The sequence below is a fragment of the Nesoenas mayeri genome (genome assembly GCF_963082525.1).
Source record: "Nesoenas mayeri genome assembly, chromosome: 13".
Classification (NCBI taxonomy): domain Eukaryota; kingdom Metazoa; phylum Chordata; class Aves; order Columbiformes; family Columbidae; genus Nesoenas; species Nesoenas mayeri.
The window spans coordinates 2031229-2051415 of NC_137550.1; the positions used below are offsets into that span (position 1 = coordinate 2031229).

Here is a 20187-nt window from a genome sequence, read left to right on the forward strand (position 1 = left end):
GGTTGAAAGAGATCTTTGTAGGTCATCAGAACAGGCCCAGTTAGAGCAGGTTGCTCAGGGCCGTGTTCAGTTGAATTTTGAGTACCTCCAGTGATATTTCACCCTCTCTGTGAAACATGTTTTCTGGAAGCCTCACTTAATCTCATTTTTTCTGACTGGAGAAAACATAGGAACAAGCCAATTTCATTGTTTGTGTGACTACAAAGTGGCAATTCTGTGATCAGTAACAAAACCGAAATCTTATTTCCTTTTTTAATTTCTCAACAGACTGGGCAAGGAACCTGAAGCCTTAGTGGACTTTGAAACATACTGTTTTATATATATATATTTTTTTTTACATATATCATTTGTCACTTTTATATTTGGCTAATAGACTTCAGCTTAAGATCAGTAAATTCATATAGTACCTTTGAATACCTGCTGACTCATGAATCCATTTTCCACAGTCATAGAATGATCATGTCATTGATACAGTACTTACATGACTCTTCTGAAGACTAAAACATGATTGAAAACAAGGATGTTCTTAGTGATTACATTAAATACCAACCATATTCTTATATTATGTAGATATTCATTACTGAAATCTCACAATAGAAACTGGCAGCTTCAATTTGCTAATAAACGACTGTGTACTATTTCCATGGCTTTTGTTACCTTTTTAATTCTCAAAGCAGGATTGCTAAAACAAAGAAAGAATAAAATGTAATACAAGTGGGTTTAAGTTGTTAGCAGCTCTTTAGGATCTTTGGAAACTTGATACTGAGTAATAAAATGAATAAAATGAAGGATGATGTTTTCAGATAACTCAAGTTTAGTGTTAACTTATCAATGTTTCTTTTTAATAAAATTTCTGAGCATCTGCATTCAATTGTTCCCAGTAAAGACGATGGCAAGACTAATGATAATGTGAAAAATCATTTTTTTCTGGCATTATAAATGTACCTAAATGGAGGATGTACAGACTTGGAACATTCTCCTGAGAACAAAAGTAGCACTTTTTCATGGTATGGCCACTCGTGCTTGTATGAGCTTAAGATATTAGACTTTATTATAGTCTGACTTGCATGTTGATTTGTTTTCTTGTTACTGTTGTGGTGGTGTGTTTTTTTTTTAAATGACTAATTTCACTCTATTTTATGCATGCACCTTTGGCTTATGGTTAATCTTAATGCTTGGAAGCTTGGATTTAACTTTCCTTACTCCTCCTTAGGGAGACAGGGAAATGCATACATTTACTGGCTTATTCATTTTAATTATTTTGACATTTCAGCATCTGGAATATCTTTGTGCAATGGAACTTTTTTTTTAATTCTATATTCTGTCTCGTGTTCCTTGAATGCTGTGGTACAAACGAGGCCCATCATTTCTCATTTACCATGGTTGATTGTGAAGTTAAAGGTGTTTGAAATCTAATGTCCTTACTTGTGAGAGAAGGTCACACACTAGTAAAGCCTTAGTCTTGTTATTGTTGCTGATATCACTCTTGGAACTTTATCAGATAGAGTGCAAACCTGATAATCTTCTCTTTATATGACCCCCCCTAAGGAAGGAGACTCGGCTTTCTCTTTGAGATGGGAGAAAAAGAAAGACGGGATGTTTGTGTAACAGAATAGTTGGTAGGACACGTAGTCATAAGGTGTTTTTTGAGCACTACACTGAGTCAGAACATTTGCCTGCCTGTATTTCTTGAGTACTGTTGGCCTGTCCAAGTGAATTAATAGTCGCTGTGTGAAATATAATTAAACTGAGTGTTGTTTTTTAAAATGCTGTTGTTGTGCAATATAAGTTTTAACAGTCGCAGGATTTGAATTGTAAGGTGACTGAGTGTTTTGCGGCCATGGAAAGTGTCTCCTCCTGGAATCACCATATGTAGGTGTTTCTGCAGTGTTAGACACTACATTTTTGTGGGTTGTTTCGTTTGTTTGTTTTGTTTTTCATTTTTTTTCCAGAATCAGCTTGTGTCTGACAGAAAAATAAATTTTACTCATGTTTTAAGTGTTGATCTCAGATTTGTGTAGATCTGCTATAAGTTTATCTTTAATATCAGGTCTGAACACTGTTAATTTTATACATTCATTGACTTCTGTAGGGCTAATTATAGAGTTACTGTTGCGCTTAGATGTTTTTTGGATTAGACTCAGCTAAAGCATTACTAGAAAAACTGGCTAGGAAAGTCTGTCAGTATTATGGGTTAGGAGAGCAGATCTGGGTTTTGCAGAGGGATGGGTGGTTGTTTTATTTTCAGTCTAGTTTCTGAATACAATTTTGAAACACTTTTGAGGAAACAAAAAACCCAACACCAATCTTGTGGATCAGCATATTTTTAATGAAAAATCTGGTAATATCAAAATGAGGTTCAAGTGTAAATTTCCCAACCAAGTCTCGTATTTTGAATTCAATGTGTAGTGCATGCAAAGTGTGAACATAAAAATGGTAGTGCTGGATCAAATAAAAAGCCAGTCTGTTCTAGCAGCAAGCCTCTGATAGCAAGCAGTGATGAATGCTTAGGGAAAAGTGCAAAAACATGGCAAACATGATGTTAATACTGTTTGGCTACCTTACTGTGCACTGTAACCCGACAGCTTGAGCTTTTTGAGCTTTTTGTTTTTCCTTTTGATCATGGCTTAAATTTATACAAGATACCTTCTTACTTCTGAAAGCTTCCCCTCCAAACTCTGACTGTTTTCCTAAAATTCTTTCCTTTTGAACTCCAGTATATTGTAGTGTAATTATCTTGCAGTCAGTAGACTTTACTCTTTCTGCTAAAAATAAATGAAGCTGCAAACAACTTCTTCGTGTTTTTGTAGTTCCTCTTTTAAACTTAACCTTAGTAATGGTGTTTTTCCTCACTTTTATTGTTTCTGCAGAGACAGTGAATTGAAATACCCTGTGATTCATGAGCAGTCATGGATAGTGTCTTCTATTTAGTCTTCACTTAACGCCCCCAATTTAGAGTTTTCCAGTCTAAGCTGGTTAAGCAAAGAATTCTTATACTGTCACTTCTAGAGGAGTTGTCATCTTAAATCATCTGTGGTTCTGCATTTAGCAGTTTTCCTTGCTGCTTCAATCTATTAACCCTTACAAAACCCTTATCCTTTTAAGTGCCAGCAATGTGCTTCTGTTTTGATAGAGATGAAGTCTGTCTTGTTTATAGAGGGGACACTCTATTCCAGAAGCTTCCTCCTTTTTTCTTACAATATTTTCTCAGTCATACATTGGGTTATTAGACTTCAAAAGGTAACTAAATTGCATAACTCATCTTACAAATGTTTGGATAAAAATAGCATTACTTCTTCTTGAAAAGCTGTAAGTGCGCATATTATATGAATGTTGTGGAAAACTATATACACTTGAGCCTTTCTCTTTACAAAGATTTGAACCCCTCGGGCTATTCTGATACTGTATTGTAATGAATGAATGGAATATTTCTCGGAAGAGAAGTCATACTGTCTTCCAACTCTTTATTTACCTTTTTTATTTTTATTTATTTTATTATTGACAAATAATGGGTATTGTTTCCTATTTTAATAGGACTTCAGGGTTCTAGTGTAGAACAAACTGTATGTTCCAATGTGGTAGGAGCCAGGCAGAAACACGCAAGTGTTAAAACATGAGAACTAAAGCCTGAAATAGCAAGGGATCTGTACTCGTTCTTTGTTACAAGAGTTTGTTCAGCATTTCTGAGAAACCACATCCTTTTGAAATATCTCGTGTTGAGAACCAGAGTTACTTTCAGAAAAGCAGACAGTTGTTCTCAAGTAAATATTTTTCTTCCAAGATACTTTCATGGCCTGTTCATGACACAGATTTTCGTAGTTAACTGATAATTTCCAGGATTCTTGGGTCACATCTCGCTTGTATTTTCTTGTCCTTTTTAAAGATTTCATATAGTCAGGGATGGTATGCTTTAGTGTAGTGTGGTTTTCTTCATATCTTCTGCATGCAGATTTGCATAATGCAGTCGTGCATTGTCAAAATAACTCTAGTTCAAGTATTATGTTTCCCCTATCAAAGGTATCTCCTCTTTCTGCTCTTAGGCTAGGCAAAATGACATCCTTAATTTTATAGCAAAATGCATTTGACATTGGTTTTTGCAACTTTATTATCTTTTTACCCAAGTTATAGATGTGTTACTGGAGAATGTCTCAGTTCCTGTGCTTGTAATAAAGAATAGTTTTTAGATGAGACTTGTAGTTCTTCAGCAAAAAAAAGGAAGATTTTTTTTTGCAAATTCAGCTTTAGCATTGTGGATATTTTGTACAATGAAATTAATTGTAGTGTAGTTGTCAAACAGGAAAATAATGTTTACTAGGTTTATACTTTGACTTAGTGCTGTGCCTAAAATTGGAGGGAAAAACCCAACTGTTGCACAGAACAAAGACTGATAGATGAGGGACAACCATAATTGATATTCAGTTGCATTTTAAATGTTCTTGATTATGTAGTGGTAACATATTTTTGAATTCCTGTCATTTTTCTATTTTCTGTTTTAATTGCATATCAAACGATCTTTTAGTATTATAAGTGTATGGGGTTTTTTGTATTAATTATATGCAGTAGCATCTGGTAAAACCGAATTATTTTACAGTTCTTGCAACACCTTAATTTTGAAGAGCATGACAAGAATAACTGGCTACTTTTATCCCTCACTGCAGGGAATTTTTTGACTAAGAGGACTTTTTTTTTTCCTTGTAGATCTTTCAAAGAACAGATTTACAGAAATTCCTCCTGATGTCTGGCTGTTTGCACCACTGGAAACACTAAATTTGTATCACAACTGCATCAAATCCATTCCAGAATCTATTAAAAACCTGCAAATGCTTACCTACCTTAATATTAGGTGAGTAATGCTTATTATATTTTGGTCTTTACGTAGCTTACCTCATTGGAGAGGTGGCATTCTACTTCATCAGGTCATTGAGTGCCATTGTGCACTCATTTTTGCCCAGATGGATGGTGATTCTTTAGTTTGCATTACCCTTAATGTTTTACTGACAGCACTTATTGCTTCCTTAGTGGAAAGGAATTGACTGCATTACAAAATTTCAGTCAGTAAACTATGGCAGCTGAAAATCAGGAGAGTTCACAAAGTTTTCTTAGTTTTTAATGTTATACAGACAGGCAATATTTATAAACTACATATGTAAAAATTTGCTGCTCTCAAGAGGGTAGATTACTCTGGCCAGAAGACCGTACTAATTTTGCACATTAATTACATCTCTTGCTGTTCTTAAATGTGGAAAATATGCTTGGATCTTCTCAGAAGAAAAGATAAATCTGAGCCCTGGAAGGAGAGGGAATCTAGAAGAGCTCTCCCATAAAGAGCTGAAACTGTTTTCCGAAACACTCTGTCCTTCTTATATTGACTACATCAAGTCCAAAAAAGTCTTCTCAGCTAAGAGCTGTTTAACACACAAGATTGATTCTAGAATTTATTTTTAAAAAACTCTTTGAACTGATCCTTGGAAAAGTAAAAAACGAACACACAAATAAAAACTACCCCACAAACAAAACAAACCCTAAAGCCAACTAAACAAAAAAACCATCAAAATCCCCACTATGTCTTGATATCTGCAAATATTGGTGCTTATAGGAATAATGTAACAGTAGTCTGTTCTGTGGCAATTCTAAAGAGGATTAATGATATGATAAAACTGCAGTGTTTTATGAAAAAAACTTGCTCTAACTTTCTTCACAAAGCAGCAAGGGCCCATTTCTCTTTTGGTAACTGAGGCATTGAATACAGTTCTCTATAGAGAAACAAAGTAACGTGTAGTTCTAACTGTGTATTGCATGTAATTTCTAGAATTGACTCTTCTAACAATCATTGGCCTTACGGTACTTTGTCGTCTTTTTTGTCCTAATGTCTGAGGACTTTTTACAACACAAGAACATGTGGACTCCAGGAGTTGAAGAGCAGCCTTACTAGTTTCAATATTTTGTTACAGAAGAAAAACCACATGATCTCAAATTCTAATTTTGGCTTCAGACGGCTGAAGAAGCGTATTGTGCAATTCATAGTACAGGAAGCAGCTTTTTTATTAAAAAAAAAAAAAGGCGAAAACTTAAGTGATGCAGAGAATGACTATTACATTGCCACATTTTTATAAAAAATTTTAAAAGTGTACTTGCATATTTTATCTTTTTCTGTCATGCTCTCCAACCAAAACGGGCTGTCATATCTGCCTGAAATGCAATGCAAAAAGAAACACACTGCATAGCTACATCCAAAACATATTTGTATTATTCACTTAGAGTTAACAGAATAAATGTTTTTATAAAGATACTGATAAAAGCTTACTTTCATTTTGTGGTGTCAAAATTGCAGTACTGCTTTGAAGCTAAAATGTTGCAAGGACATAATTTTTTTTGGTTGGTTTTGCAGCCCTATGAGTTGTAGTCATGGAGAAAAAGAATGTTAAAAGCTTTTTTTTTAATATGCTCTGATACATATCAATTAAACAGTAAAAATCAATTTGTCTGTAACAGTATATTTCTTTTTGTACAAAGCAGACATATGTGCGTGCAGTTGGAAAATGGTATACACAAAATAAATCAATATTAATTAAAACTTACCTTCCAGACTGTTGCTCAGCAAAGTCATAAATAGATGTTAAGGGCTTTTTGTGGTGGCTCAGGAGCAACATGACCATCTGACATGAGAAGCCGTTTGGGTTTACTGGGAACAGAACTTTCTATTGCTTCACTGTCAGATCAGGTTGTCCTTCTGAAGGTAAGAGAAAGCACAATAAGAGCAAACCTGAAACATATCATTTCTTTTAACAGATTTCTCTGTACATTTCAGTGTCAGATTCAGTTGTAGTACATATTTAATCAAGTGAGATGGGGACCTAAAATTCACATATCTGAGAGACTTTATCTGGTAAGAAATGCAGGATGGAGATCGTAGCTTAAATTCAGATGAAACCATAATAGGTGGAAAATATCTTCTGGAATAGGAAGAAGTTGTACAATGTGCATCTCAGACTCCCTGTCAGGCTTAAAAAGAGGATTATAATCTAGCCTTGCTTCATTTTTCTTTCTTTCAAGTCGCAATCTTTTATCAACGTTGCCAAAATACCTGTTTGATCTTCCACTTAAAGTTCTGGTTGTCAGTAATAATAAGCTGGTCTCCATCCCAGAAGAAATTGGAAAGTTGAGAGATCTGATGGAGTTGGTAAGTATAATTTTGAACCATTTTGCTAAGCAAACTTAAACTATTTAGAGTATAAGAAAAATACAAATTAATTTTTTTAAAATATAGAACTACAAAATGTAAATTCAGTTACTGCTTTTTCTTAGGGTTTGATCTCAAATTACAGGTGTAATGTATTGTAGAACTTCAAAAATGGGGTTAAACACAAATCAATATGTTGGGTTAAGGAAAGCTTATGCTCTTAAATAAAGTTGCTCTTCAGTTGTTCAAATGGTGAATTTTTCTGTTTACCTTCCTTACAGTAATCATAATCCTAATTATTTTTATGATATGCTATCACGAATCTTCTTTCCATCTGAAGAGTTCATTGCTATTTACTCTATACTCCCATAAAAGTTATGTCATTCAACCATTATTGTGTTTTTCTGTGCATGTGGTGTTTATTTATTTGGTTTTTTTCCCCCCGCTCTCACCATTTCTGCTATTCCTTATTTTGATTAAGGTGAATGGAATGATGTGCAATATTCACAGTTGACGTGTCTGTGCAACATGATTTGATCCTATGGCATGCTAAAGTTTTGTGCTTTGTCATCCTTTCTCCATATCTCTTAATATTCTGGCCTTTTCTGATCATTACTCTGTGTTAAGCTCATGTGTTTTGGAGAACTATGCACAATTATTCACTGACCTGGCACTTAGCCAGGTCTGCTTTGTTTGTTTTGGTATGTCTGATTTCTTTGGTCATTGCGAGCAATCCCTACCCTGTTTCCAGAGGAGCTGTGTATACCCTGAAGATTTCTTTTACCATGACCTAATTTCTGAGCTCTAAATCAACATTCTTTTTTAATTTACAAGTAATATGAGATATTCTGAATGTTTGTGAGGCTTTTTTAGCGTCCTCTACTCTTTGGTGAGAAATTCTTCATGCTCGCTTCCATGTCATAGCATTTCAGGGTGGGATCACTGCTATTGGTCACAGGAAGTGAATGTTTTTCAGAATTGCAGTTTTTGGCTTATTTTTCACAGTTGTCAAACCTAGAATGTGTGCCCGATGACAAAGATTAAGGACATAATAGCGAGCTTCAGTCCAGTACCTGTGTTATACATGTTATGAACCGAACTAATAGATATACCTTAAAGAAAAAAAAAGTTGACAAGTAAGCCACATGTCAGAAAGACGCTTTTCGGCAGGGCATCACATCTTCAATTTGATGTCGATAGAGAAGAACTTGCAATAGATACACAACAGTAGATCCCAAGCAGTCTGTACTTTGAGACGTCCAGCTCTGTGCAGACATCGTAGTTGCCAGAAGTCACTGATCGGTGCCGAAGCTGAAGCTCTAGAAGCGCGGAGGGGAGGAGGAGCTTGGATTCCTCTGGTTAAGGCCTCAGCTTACCCTTAAAATTGCCCTCCAGTTTTTCATCAGATAGATAGATATCTATCATTGTTACCTAGTTCAGAAAACTAGTCTTTGAGGACATTTTTGAGTCAGAAATAAAAAATATTAGAAAGGGTCTTATGTCATTGTTGACTCAGTCTGGACTACATAAATAAGTGTTAAATTGTGGCAGAAGCAGCTGTAGTCTGTGTTCACTCGGTGCAGCTGTGTCACCCTCTAGTGCTTGGATCCAGAAAGCTGGTGAGCCGACTGTTGCTTTTTTGTACATTTTTTAAAGGAAGAAGAAACTTTTATAAAAGGAGCAGAATGCATATTATCTGCCAGCAGTACCACAAAGCTTTTTTTAACTGATAAAGGAACTACACCAGGAATTGTAATTCCTAGCTTACAGTTTTAATCTCAAAACCAGTTTTTTGTCATTCATTGGTTTAACTTTTTAGTTGTGTTTCTGCAGCATGAATCAGGAAATACTGAAGTAACAGAGATCTGTTATGGTACTTCCTCCCTTTGTGGGGAAAAAACAAGAGATGGGATTTTGTTGTTGTTGTACGCTTTATATTAGTTTTGATAGCAGTTTTCTTCAATTTCATTTAAGATGTGAATTTATTCATTATATCTTTCTTAGGATATTAGCTGCAATGAACTTCAGGTTCTTCCCCAGCAGATAGGAAAATTGCAGTCACTTAGAGAATTAAATATAAGAAGAAATAATCTCCATATGTTACCAGATGGTAAGCTGCTAGTCTTCATTTCTTTGATGTAGGTAAATTAGGTGAAATGTGAAGAAGATACCTGATTCTTTATTTGTTTGTTTCCCCCAATACAGAATTAGGAGACCTTCCCTTGGTAAAGCTGGATTTTTCTTGTAATAAAATTACAGAAATTCCAATTTGTTACAGAAAGTTACGTCACTTACAAGTTATAGTTTTGGATAACAATCCAATGCAGATACCACCAGCACAGGTTAGTATTAAAGCATTCTAGTTCTGTAATTTGCATTAGCATCTTAAGAAAGAGGAAGCTATTCTAAGTTACAGTGATCGGGTTTTCATTGTTTTTTAAGCTGTATTTCTCTTAGTAGGAAGTGTTTGTTGGGGTGCATTTTGAAGATACATGCTATGTAATTAAGATTGTTGTTGTTGTTGTTCATTTGTTTCCCAACAGATATGTTTAAAGGGTAAAGTACATATATTTAAATTCCTCAGCATTCAGGCGTGCCTCAGGATGGATAAAAAACCAGATTCTTTGGATCTTCCATCATTAGGTAAACGAATCCCCTCCCAGCCACTCACAGACAGGTGAATACTGTTTTCTTTTTTTGTTTTATTTTACTTTAGCATTGACTATGAAGTGATCTGTGGATTACAGATAACAGCTGTAATTTCAGTACTTTGAGAGTCATAGTATTTATTTCCTAAGCTTGTGTTCTAAGATTGCATAGATACAGAGAGTACAGTAATTGATTGTTTCTACTTTGTGATTCTTTTTTCCTTGAACAACTTTTGTAGGAGATTAAGAATTTGTTCTCTGCACATGGCGTATTGTGCAAAAATTCTGTATTGGCACCTGTAGATATGTACATAGAACATACTTTTATAAGGATGTTTTTCCTTTTAGAAAAGGGCAACTACCGTTTCTCTCATTTCTATGTGTTTTTTGAGTGTTGTTTTTCTTAATGTAGCATTGAAGACTTTTATCCCAATAAAAATCATGGACCAGACTCTGGCATTGGAAGCGATAATGGGGATAAAAGGTTATCCACAACAGAAGTGAGTATTTTTCACTGTTGAATTTGTGTAATTTTGGGGTTCTTTTTAGATTTTTTTTCTTTTGTATTTTGTATCATTTGAGAAATACTTAACTATGTTGCATTTAATGTTCTTTGAATATCTATACAGTTGAGTGTAAACCATTAGACTGCCAGTATCAGACACAAATTATTTGCTTATTGATTTTTCTGCTTAAGATTCATTCCAGTGCAAATTTCATACATTTTAAAACTGAATTCTGATCTAAGAAATTGTTTGGATCTTTCAATGTGTGAAGTGCGTAACTATTTTCTACACAAAGGGCAAAAATTATTTGAAGTTTTCTTTTGATATTAACGAAATGAATGTACTGAAGAAGATGAAGGTTTATTTGGACTAAACTCGATTGTTGTATATGTTAGTAATCCTGATTGTTGTTCAAATGCTAGTAAACTTCTGGATGATCTGCTAGGTTTAAAGCAATGAACAAAAATCTCTACAAGTTCTCTGTGTATTTGTAGAAATCTAGATTAAGGAGTTGTAATAGATAACAGTGATGTCAAAGATGAATAGTGTTGAACAGAAGATTTTTGAAACTCAGAGAATTATTGCAAATAGAGAGTGATTGTTAGTGGGAAATCCATAGAACAAGGAGTATTACTAGTGTTGTGTGGGGTTTTTTTAAGAAAATTCCAAATTATTAGCTGTAAAGCTGTGATTTTTTTTTTTTTAGTGGTTTGCCAAAGGTCAAAGTATTTGGAGGCTTTAGATAGGAAAGTACTTAAGTAGAGTTTGCTTAGTCCACTGCCAGGGGCTGGGCTGGACGTCTTTGAACAAAATCTTGTATTTCAGTATTATATTGTATACTGAATTTTGTCTGTCACTTCCTAAACTATGATTCTTTTAAACCCCGTTTCCTGGTCCACCCCCCTGCCCAAAAAACAAAACAGAAAAAGAAAAAGACCCACCTGACTTGGTGTTATCTTCTGTCCTGGGGCTGCATCCCTCATGATAGGGTCAGTTGCTCTATGATTTGTGAGTTCTTAGCAAATCATACAACAATGTAATTTATATGTAAGTTCTGTATTAAATGTGACTGTCTTTGCAGCCTTCTGATGATGATACAATCAGCCTTCACTCCCAGGTGTCAGAATCAACAAGGGAACAGACACTAAGGAATGACAGTCATGTGACGGGAAGTAAACTCGATCCACAGAAAGGTACTGTCTGTTGTACATCTACCATTTTAGGTAACAGAAATACTTTTGCTTAAGTAAATCTAGTAAGAAAATTGTACAAAATTATATGATCATATGTTGGCGTCGTATTTTCATCATCTCGGAAAACAGTGTAATAATCACAAGTAGACCAGGCCAAAAAGGAAGACAAGATTATTTCTAGCTCAAGGAGATATGATTTCCTTGTTTTATCTTTATCTGACATTTTTACAAGAACTTCTCTCTCTCAGGAATAACAATTGGTTGAGAGAACTGTTTAATATCGTATTTTCCATTCTTTATCAATCCTCACTAGACCAGGAGGTGTACGATTACATTGATCCAAATGCAGAAGAGGGAGCTGTTCCTGAGCAAGGAGATGTGCAGATTGGAACATTGCTGTCTTTTATCAAGGTAGTATAGCTTGACAAAAGAAAAACTGTTCAGCAGACTTAGGTTATTTTGAATTCAAGACTAATTTTATTTTTCTTTCTGTGTAAGGAACGGGCAAAGCATCCTGAGAAATCCAAAAAAATAGAACAGAATGAGGACTGGGGAGATGAAAAAAGGTAAATCTTATTGGTCTTTTGGGGGAAGGTTTTGTTGACAGTGGAGGGTGAGAGTGGTTTTCTTTTAAGCTCCTTGCATGTGGAAGAGAGAATTCTCATATTGAACACAGAGTGTTCATTCTTGGACAGAAAATAAGCTTATAGGAAGCACTTCTTAGTTATTTTGCAATAATGTAGCCCTTTCTGTTTCTTGCTCTATTGAAGTCCGGCAAGTAATTAATGTTTCATTTTTCAGACCTCAGAAAGAACAGCTGCTGGCTGAAGATGATGATGAGCTCAAAGAAGTGACTGACTTGAGAAAAATAGCAGCTCAGTTACTGCAGCAAGAACAAAAGCACAGGTACTACAATATTAAAGAAAATTTGCGTTACAATGAATTTATTCTTTAACCTGCCTTATACCCAAAAGCTCTTGACACCTTATTTTGAGAACAGTTTTGTCCAGATGTTCAACAGTTAAGCTGACAGAGACTTTCAAAATGCCTGTCCTGTGTTTCTTTTAATAAAATTGCTGTCTAGAGAAGCATTGATAGGCCTCCTATGGAGAGGAAGAGATGAGTGTGAAAGTCTCTTGAGTTCCTGTTTTGATGTATGTTAACTTTTTTTATTCCAAAGCAAGTATACTTAAGTAGGCATGGCTAATGCTCACATAAGTAGATTATTTGTAACATGTTACAATTACTTTGTATTAGTTTGTATGAATTACAGGACCTCCATACAGTTTGTGGCTTGTTATTTTGATTTAAATATGGGGTAATTTAGGTGATACTTCCTCCATTCAGTCTTATGTGAGATACACGTTTCCTACGGGCTGAAGGGGAAATTTATTCAAACATTTTTCTGTCAAATGACAGAGCACATATTATAAATACATACAAAATTAAATAAATTGAAGTATGGAAGTTTGTCCTGATGAACTGCCTGACTTTCTCCAATTCATGTGGAGCATCACAACCTTTCTTGAAAAGGTGCCATAGAACAAGCAGCAACTTAAAGGAATGTAACAGAACAAGTTAACAACTCTGTAAAAGGAAGATCAGGAAGGAATACCTGGAGTTGCATGGGATGTGGACAGACTTGGGTAGGAACAGTGTTCTCTCTGGTTCCTTTACCAAGCAGAGAAATCAATATCCTGATACTGTGAATTTCAGAGCTTGAAAAGTTCACCAGTATTTTGTATTAATTAAATATAAGAGCAGTAGTGTGTGTGTGGGGAAAGATAAAATAAGTTTTATTTATAACTCCATGCAGTGTATTTAAGAGTTGGTTTGTCACATTGGAAAGGGAAAAACAAGAATAAAGTCTTAATGCTAATACATTCCTATTACCAAAAGTATTGCAAAAGACAAAGAATGCTAAGTTATTCTTTCTTTATGAATACATTAATATGAGAAAAGTGTGCTTTTTTTATATTAGGTTTTTATATGATGGCTAATTATAGTGCATGTGAGCTTTACTTGATTAGTTTTAATATTTCCCAGTAACTTAATTATTTGAAATACCAAGCCACTCCTCTTCTAGTGGAGTAACTCCCTGGCGTGCCACTCAGAGAGGCTCCAGGGGAATAGCCCCCAAAGTGATGAACCCCTTGCCCTGTCGGGCAGAGGGAGAAGACCTGAGACAGCCCCTGCTCTGTCGCTGTCAGGCAGAGGTAGGGGACAGAAACGATGATGAGGGTTGGAAGCTAGTTCCAGTTCAGGGCTGTGGGCAGCCCCCCTCCCTACCTACTTTGCTTCCCCAGGTGCCCCTCTGTAATAGGTTTGGTGCCCTGGATCTTGAAGAGGAGGTAGGTGAGGATGTGGTGCAAGGCCCACCTACGAGGTCACATAGAAAGAGGCGGTTGACCCCACGCCTCAAGACTGCATCAGATAAGGATAAGATAAGGTAATTGTAGTAGGCAATTGTAGATAAGAAGGGTAATTGTAGTAGGCAATTCCCTTCTGAGAGGGATGGAGGGTCCAGTGTGCAGAGTTGACCCTCATCGTAGGGAAGTGTGCAGTCTACCTGGAGCCTGGATCAGGGACATCACCAGGACACCCCCCAACCTGGTGCACCCAACAGACTACTACCCAGTGCTGATCTTCCAGACTGGTGGGGAGGAAGCTGCATCCCACAGTCTGGGAATGAAAAACGATTTCAAGGCCTTGGGACGAATGGTGAAAGAGTCTGGGGCTCAAGTGATTTTCTCTTCCCTCCTTCCAGTTTTGGGTGATGATATGGGAGGGAATAGAAAAATTCAGTCTGTAAACAATTGGCTACAGGACTGGTGCTACAGGCAGAGCTTTGGGTTCTTTGATAATGGCTGGTTTTACAAGACATCAGTCCAAACAGTGATACGTGGGAAAGGTTTATCTCGCAGGGGCAAAAGGATGCTGGGACAGGAATTAAGAGGGCTCATTTGGAGAGCTTTAAACTAGACTTGAAGTGGGATGGGGATGTAGCTGGGCTTGCATCAGTAGGGCATCACTCTAGAGTTCATGAAGGCGGGGAGGCCTCTCATACCGCTGAGGTGAAATTGGTGTGCTCAGCTTGCTCTGAAATGCCTGTGCATCAATGCGTGCAGCATGGGGAATAAGCAGGAGGAGTTAGAAACCTGTGTTAGGGCAGGAGATTATGACCTAGTGGCAATTACAGAGACATGGTGGGACAGCACACATGACTGGAATGTGGTCATGGATGGCTATGTCCTTTTCAGGAAAGACAGGCCAGCCAGGTGAGGTGGTGGAGTTGCTCTTCATGTGAGAGAGCAACTACAATGTATTGAGTATTGTCCCAGCACGGTTGAGGGGCGAGTTGAGGGTCTATGGTGAAAGTTAAGGGGCAGGCTGGCAAGGGTGATACTATTGTGGGTGTCTATTATAGGCCACCAGATCAGGGTGAAGAAGTTGATGAGGCCTCTACAGACAGCTGGGAGCAGCCTCACAGTCACAGGCCCTGATTGTGGTGGGGGATTTTAACTTCCCTGATGTTTGTTGGAAGGACTAGTCGGCTGGCCAGCCACAGTCTAGGCGGTAAAGTTTGAGGGCTGCCTTTGTTGCAGTGACCATGAGATGGTGGAGTTCAGGATCTCATGTGGCAGGAGCAGGATAGCGAGCAGAATTGCAACCCTGGATTTCAGCAAGGCAAACTTTGGCCTTTTCAGGCAGTTGCTAGGGGAAATCCCATGGGCAAGGCCACTTTAAGGTAAAGCGGCCCAAGATAGTTGGTTAGTGTTCATGGACTGTTTCTGCCGCACACAAGATCAGAGCATCCCAACACGTAGGAAGTCAAGGAAGGGAGCCAGGAGACCTGCGTGGTTAAACAGGGAACTGATGGGTATGCTCAAGTGGAAGAGGAGAGTTTATAGATCATGGAAGGAGGGGCTGGCCACTTGGGGAGCATATAAGGCTGTTGTCAGAGGGTGTAGGGAGGCAACTAGGAAAGCTAAGGCCTCCTTAGAATTAAACTTGGCAAGAGGGGTCAAGGACAACAGGAAGAGCTTTTTCCATTACGTGGCAGATAAAACTAACACCAGAAGCAATGTAGGCCCACTGAGGAACGAGGTGGATGCCCTGGTGACAGAAGATACAGAGAAGGCAGAGGTACTGAATGCCTTCTTTGTCTCTGTCTACTCTGCCGGAGGCTGGCCTGAGGAGCCCCGTACCGCTGAGGCCACAGAGGAAGGCAGGACAATGGAGGAGTTTGCCTCGGTTGATGGGGACTGGGTTAGGGAGCAGTCAGGCAATCTGGACATCCATAAATCCATGGGTCCGGATGGGATGCACCCACGGGTGTTGAGGGAGCTGGCTGAGGTCATTGCTGGACTCATCATCTGTTCTGTCTTAACGCAGTGATCTTGCTAACGGCTCTGCTTTGCTCTTTAATTCTTCAGATACATGCAGTCTTTTTAGTTGCTAACTTTTATATTTTCAAGCTTGCTTATGTATCTTTAATCGTGTGGGGGCACTGTCAGCTATGATATAAAGTTTATCCCTGCTTTTGAGTCTATTATTTTGTGCATTTATGATTTCTTGCCATAAACAGCAAGGCAAATAATATTTCCAAGTTTAGTGAAGATATTTGTGTTTATTTGTGCAAAATAGGTTCATTCTGAGTAAACAGAATCCTCAGAAGAGTGAGCATAGCAAAATATGTTCTTACTAATTATATTTCTGTTTGTTCAGTGTGGCTTCTTTAATATTATGCAGTCTCTTTCTTTTTGCTTGCTATGCTAATGACTTCACTGTCCTCTCCCTTCAACCTGTCCTGCTTCCTACTTCCGTCTTTGGCTTTGGTGTACATGAAATATGACCACAGACGAAGGCCATTAAGCTATAGAACTTCATTCAGTGAAAAACTCTTCCAGAGGACAAGGGCCGCAGGACGTGCATCAAGGTATAAAGTGTTTGTAGAGCTTCAGATTTTCAAGATTAAAATGTGGACAAAACAAACTGTTTTGGCCATTTCTTGAACAAAAACAGAATAAAGGGATTGGCGAAGTTAGCCTAAAATATGTTGTTATCAAAAATAGATTGCAATGTTTTTGTTGTTATTTAAGAAGAAATACAGTTTAAGGAAAATGCTTAATTAGGCAACTCTCTAAAGAATGTTCAAATCAGTCCAAACCTAGAAGCACAGTTTCATGTCCCTTTGGCATGCTTTCTCTTGTTTGTTTTTTGAGATCTTGGTTTTGAAGTGATTATTTTTAAGTTAGTATGACCAGTGACAATATGTTTTGCCTTTGACAGCCATGAGGGAATCATTTGCAGATACACAAACCTCATGGGTAACAAGAAATCTGGAATGGGCTTTGTAGATAAGCTCAGACATGTAGATTATGGATCGAGTGATTTCAGACTTGGATATTTTATCAACTGAAACTCCGTGAGTTACTCCGGATCCTCCTGGTCTGTTTCAAAAGAAAGAAGGATCCCTTAGATTAAATAATCTTCATTAGTATCAAATGAGCTGTTTCAGTTTGCATCAAAGTTAAGTATGTGTTCTTACCTGATGGTGGTGACTTCTTATAAACTGTCTAAATCCCTTAGAGCACAGCTTAGGATCACAAAGCAGAGCCATATGTGCAGGTAGTAGACTGCTTCTGAAGTAATTTAAAATCCATCTTCTTTTTATCTCACTGTAAAAGTTTTCTAGTGTCTTTATGGATACTTTATAGACCCTAGGAAATGCTTGCTTGTTTAAACTTGAAGACAGCTAACCTTAAAATAACATTACAAACATTCACTTAATTTGTGTCCTAGCGACTAAGAAGAGATTCCACTCTTTACATTTTCAAACTTCAGAAAATATTTTCAAGTATCAGAATCGGTCTTGCCATGACCTTTCTCACCCATCTAGTCAGCAGTTTGGAGTAGATGTTATGCTTGCATGACATAAAACTAGAAAAATGAGTCACAGTGTTTCTTAAATTTAATATATATAAATACATGTAATTGTGTATGTACCATTAAGTAATTAACATTTTGAAGTTTGTATGAGTTTTAGAACCCTTTCAAAGTAATGGCTTGTATGCTGCCTCTGTAACAATGTAACTTGTGAGGTTAGTAGAAGCCATAGGTATGTAATTAATTGCGGTACTAACACAAGTGTCTTATGCAAGTTCTTACTTAGCAATTAAATACGATCATCAGTAAGTCATTGGCCTGATAATTGATCTGTCTAATAAAAAAAGTTTTGGATTTAATGAGTTGTAGTATGAATGGAAACGGTTGCGGGAATCTTTGCACCGTTAACACCATGCTTAAAAAAGCATGACTTTGTATATGAGCATCTGAGCTACTTGTACTTTCACTTTGCATACTCAGTTTTGCATTGTATTTCCCAAAGAAAGTTCTTCACATGACTACAGTTGTGTGATTTATTTTTTTTCCTCCTTTTCCAGCTGAACAAATTATTTTGCCATGAATTCCTTAATCTCCAGTTTAGTAAATTCAGATTAATTTTATTCACCATCTTCTTTAACTAAAAACTTTCAAGTTCCTTATTCCACAGGAAATTCGCATTTCTCTGAGTGCACTAGTAACTGCTACCCTGACAGATACTGAACTTGCTTTTACTTCCCTGTCAATAGTCTTCAGTTTATAGACAGGAAGTATCAAAAATTATTGTTTGGTGTTCTGTTACAAAGTATAAAAATATACTTTGTTTATAATAAACCTAGTTTATAATAAACTGAAACATCAATTATATACATGTGTTATAGGAACAGAGTAGCCGAAATGTGCATTTGTGTGTGAATCAACTTGAATAGTTTTGCCTTACATATCAAAAAGAAACGGCCTGTGTCAGATACGATCGTTAATTCACACTGATAGTGTCACTTTTGGTGCAAGTGTTGCATCACTCTGTTAGGTGACTCAAATTTCTATGTTTTTTTAACTTTTTCTATTGTAATGGTCACATCTTGCTACAAATTCACTCTGAATTTGCCACTTCTTTCAGTTGAAGATGTAAGGTTAATTTAAATAGTAATGATCTCTAAAAATTAATTACTTTAAAATAACCTGTTTATATTATGGTTTAATCTATGCTCTGAATATTTTTTGTAACACGTTTTTCAGGCTATATTATAATTTAATCCTGGAATGCACCCTCAAAGTTTCTGAAGACAAAACAGAGGGAGCAGATGCTGCAGACTATGTTGGTTGACAGGTTTAAATTCTCATAATCCCATCAAATTGAGCTTCATCCAATGAGAGATTTAAACTGTGAATGAGATTACTGAGCTCGAAGTTGTCACAATAATCAGAGATAAAAGAAAATATCAGCCATTTAAAGTTAATGATTGTACTGCCCTATGTAATGATAATGAAATGTGACAAGGTGCCTACCAATTTACTTTCTTCCATTGAATAGCTGGTGTTCTAATTCTTTGATTCTAACAACATTCTAGTTCTATATATAATTCAGCAAAAATATACTTTGATCACAGTTCTGCACATGAAGTCAGTGTTGAAGTAAATATTACAACCTCCAATAATTCATAATTAATCATTATAGTTACTGTTCAACAAGACACTTACTTGAAAACATTTAAGTTTCACTGATGTTTTTGTTATTTTTAAAACTTTAAACATCCAGAGTAGCTCATGTCATCTTCCTGTGTCTGCACATGTGATGTCTGTTCTAGATGAAAAAACATTTCTGAAGCTCTACATGACTTTAGGCTTTTTTGACAGTTTACCATTTAGAAAAATGGAGTTTCAATTGGTTAATTTCTACATTAGACTTCTAATTTAGTTCTTAGCCCATGTTTCTCCATTTCCCACCTCTCCCTTTTCCCCATGTTTTCATTGCACTTGAAGTGTTTCTTACCTGCTTCTGCTGACTGACGACTTGTGCTCAATCTGTGTATTGTTTCTTGTCTGCTTTAGGTTGCCCTTCTTCTGTCTTTTAATTATAGTGAACTATGGGGCCTTTTGTGTTGAGAGCAGTGTAACTGTACACAGGTGTGAGATCAGTTGAAATAGTATGTATTTAGGGAGAAAAGTAAGAGGAGACTTCATTTTGATTTGAATTATCATAAAGTTTTACTTAAAATTCAGAACTTCAAATATTTCAAGAGCTGGAAACAATGTTGTTGATTGAAATGGAAGCAGGATTGGGCTTGGATTTCATATGTGTATACAAATACATAGTCTAATTTAACAGAAAATGTCACCTTAATGTTAAAAACTTTTTATTTACAGGAAATGTTACACAGTGAAAGTAACATAAGATAAAGGTTTAACTAAAAGCCCTTGAATAAGTATATTTGTTTTTCTTTCTAGGCTTCTTAACCATTCAGTTTCAGTAAACACAAGGAGCAGACCAAAGCAGCCAGTGGAATCTGAAAAATGGTATTGATAAATGAATCACAGCTTTCCATATTTTATTGATTTAATTTGGATATTTATTTTGTCTCACTACTGCCACCTTCTGTCATAACGTTTTTAATTTAAGGGAACTGCTGGAGAGAGTCCAGTGCAGGGCAACAAAGATGATGAAGGGAGTGGAGCATCTTCCTTATGAGGAAAGGCTGAGGGAGTTGGGGCTCTTTAGCTTGGAGAAGAGGAGACTGAGGGGTGACCTTAGTAATGTTTACAAACATATAAAG

At 36.6% G+C, this 20187-nt stretch overlaps 1 protein-coding gene across 1 annotated transcript in view; it reads left to right on the forward strand.

The window, feature by feature from the left end:
* The window catches only part of LRCH2 (leucine rich repeats and calponin homology domain containing 2), a gene marked incomplete at its 5' end in the record, with an annotated part of 41900 nt that overhangs the window by 11347 nt on the left and 10366 nt on the right, over positions 1-20187 (forward strand). The window contains 11 exons of the mRNA XM_080352895.1: positions 4699-4843; positions 7054-7180; positions 9185-9290; positions 9386-9522; positions 9724-9857; positions 10241-10328; positions 11416-11527; positions 11841-11938; positions 12026-12093; positions 12329-12433; positions 19862-19930. Of these exons, the coding sequence (XP_080209021.1) occupies positions 4699-4843; positions 7054-7180; positions 9185-9290; positions 9386-9522; positions 9724-9857; positions 10241-10328; positions 11416-11527; positions 11841-11938; positions 12026-12093; positions 12329-12433; positions 19862-19930 (1189 nt within the window). The remainder of the gene's footprint in view (positions 1-4698; positions 4844-7053; positions 7181-9184; positions 9291-9385; positions 9523-9723; positions 9858-10240; positions 10329-11415; positions 11528-11840; positions 11939-12025; positions 12094-12328; positions 12434-19861; positions 19931-20187) is intronic.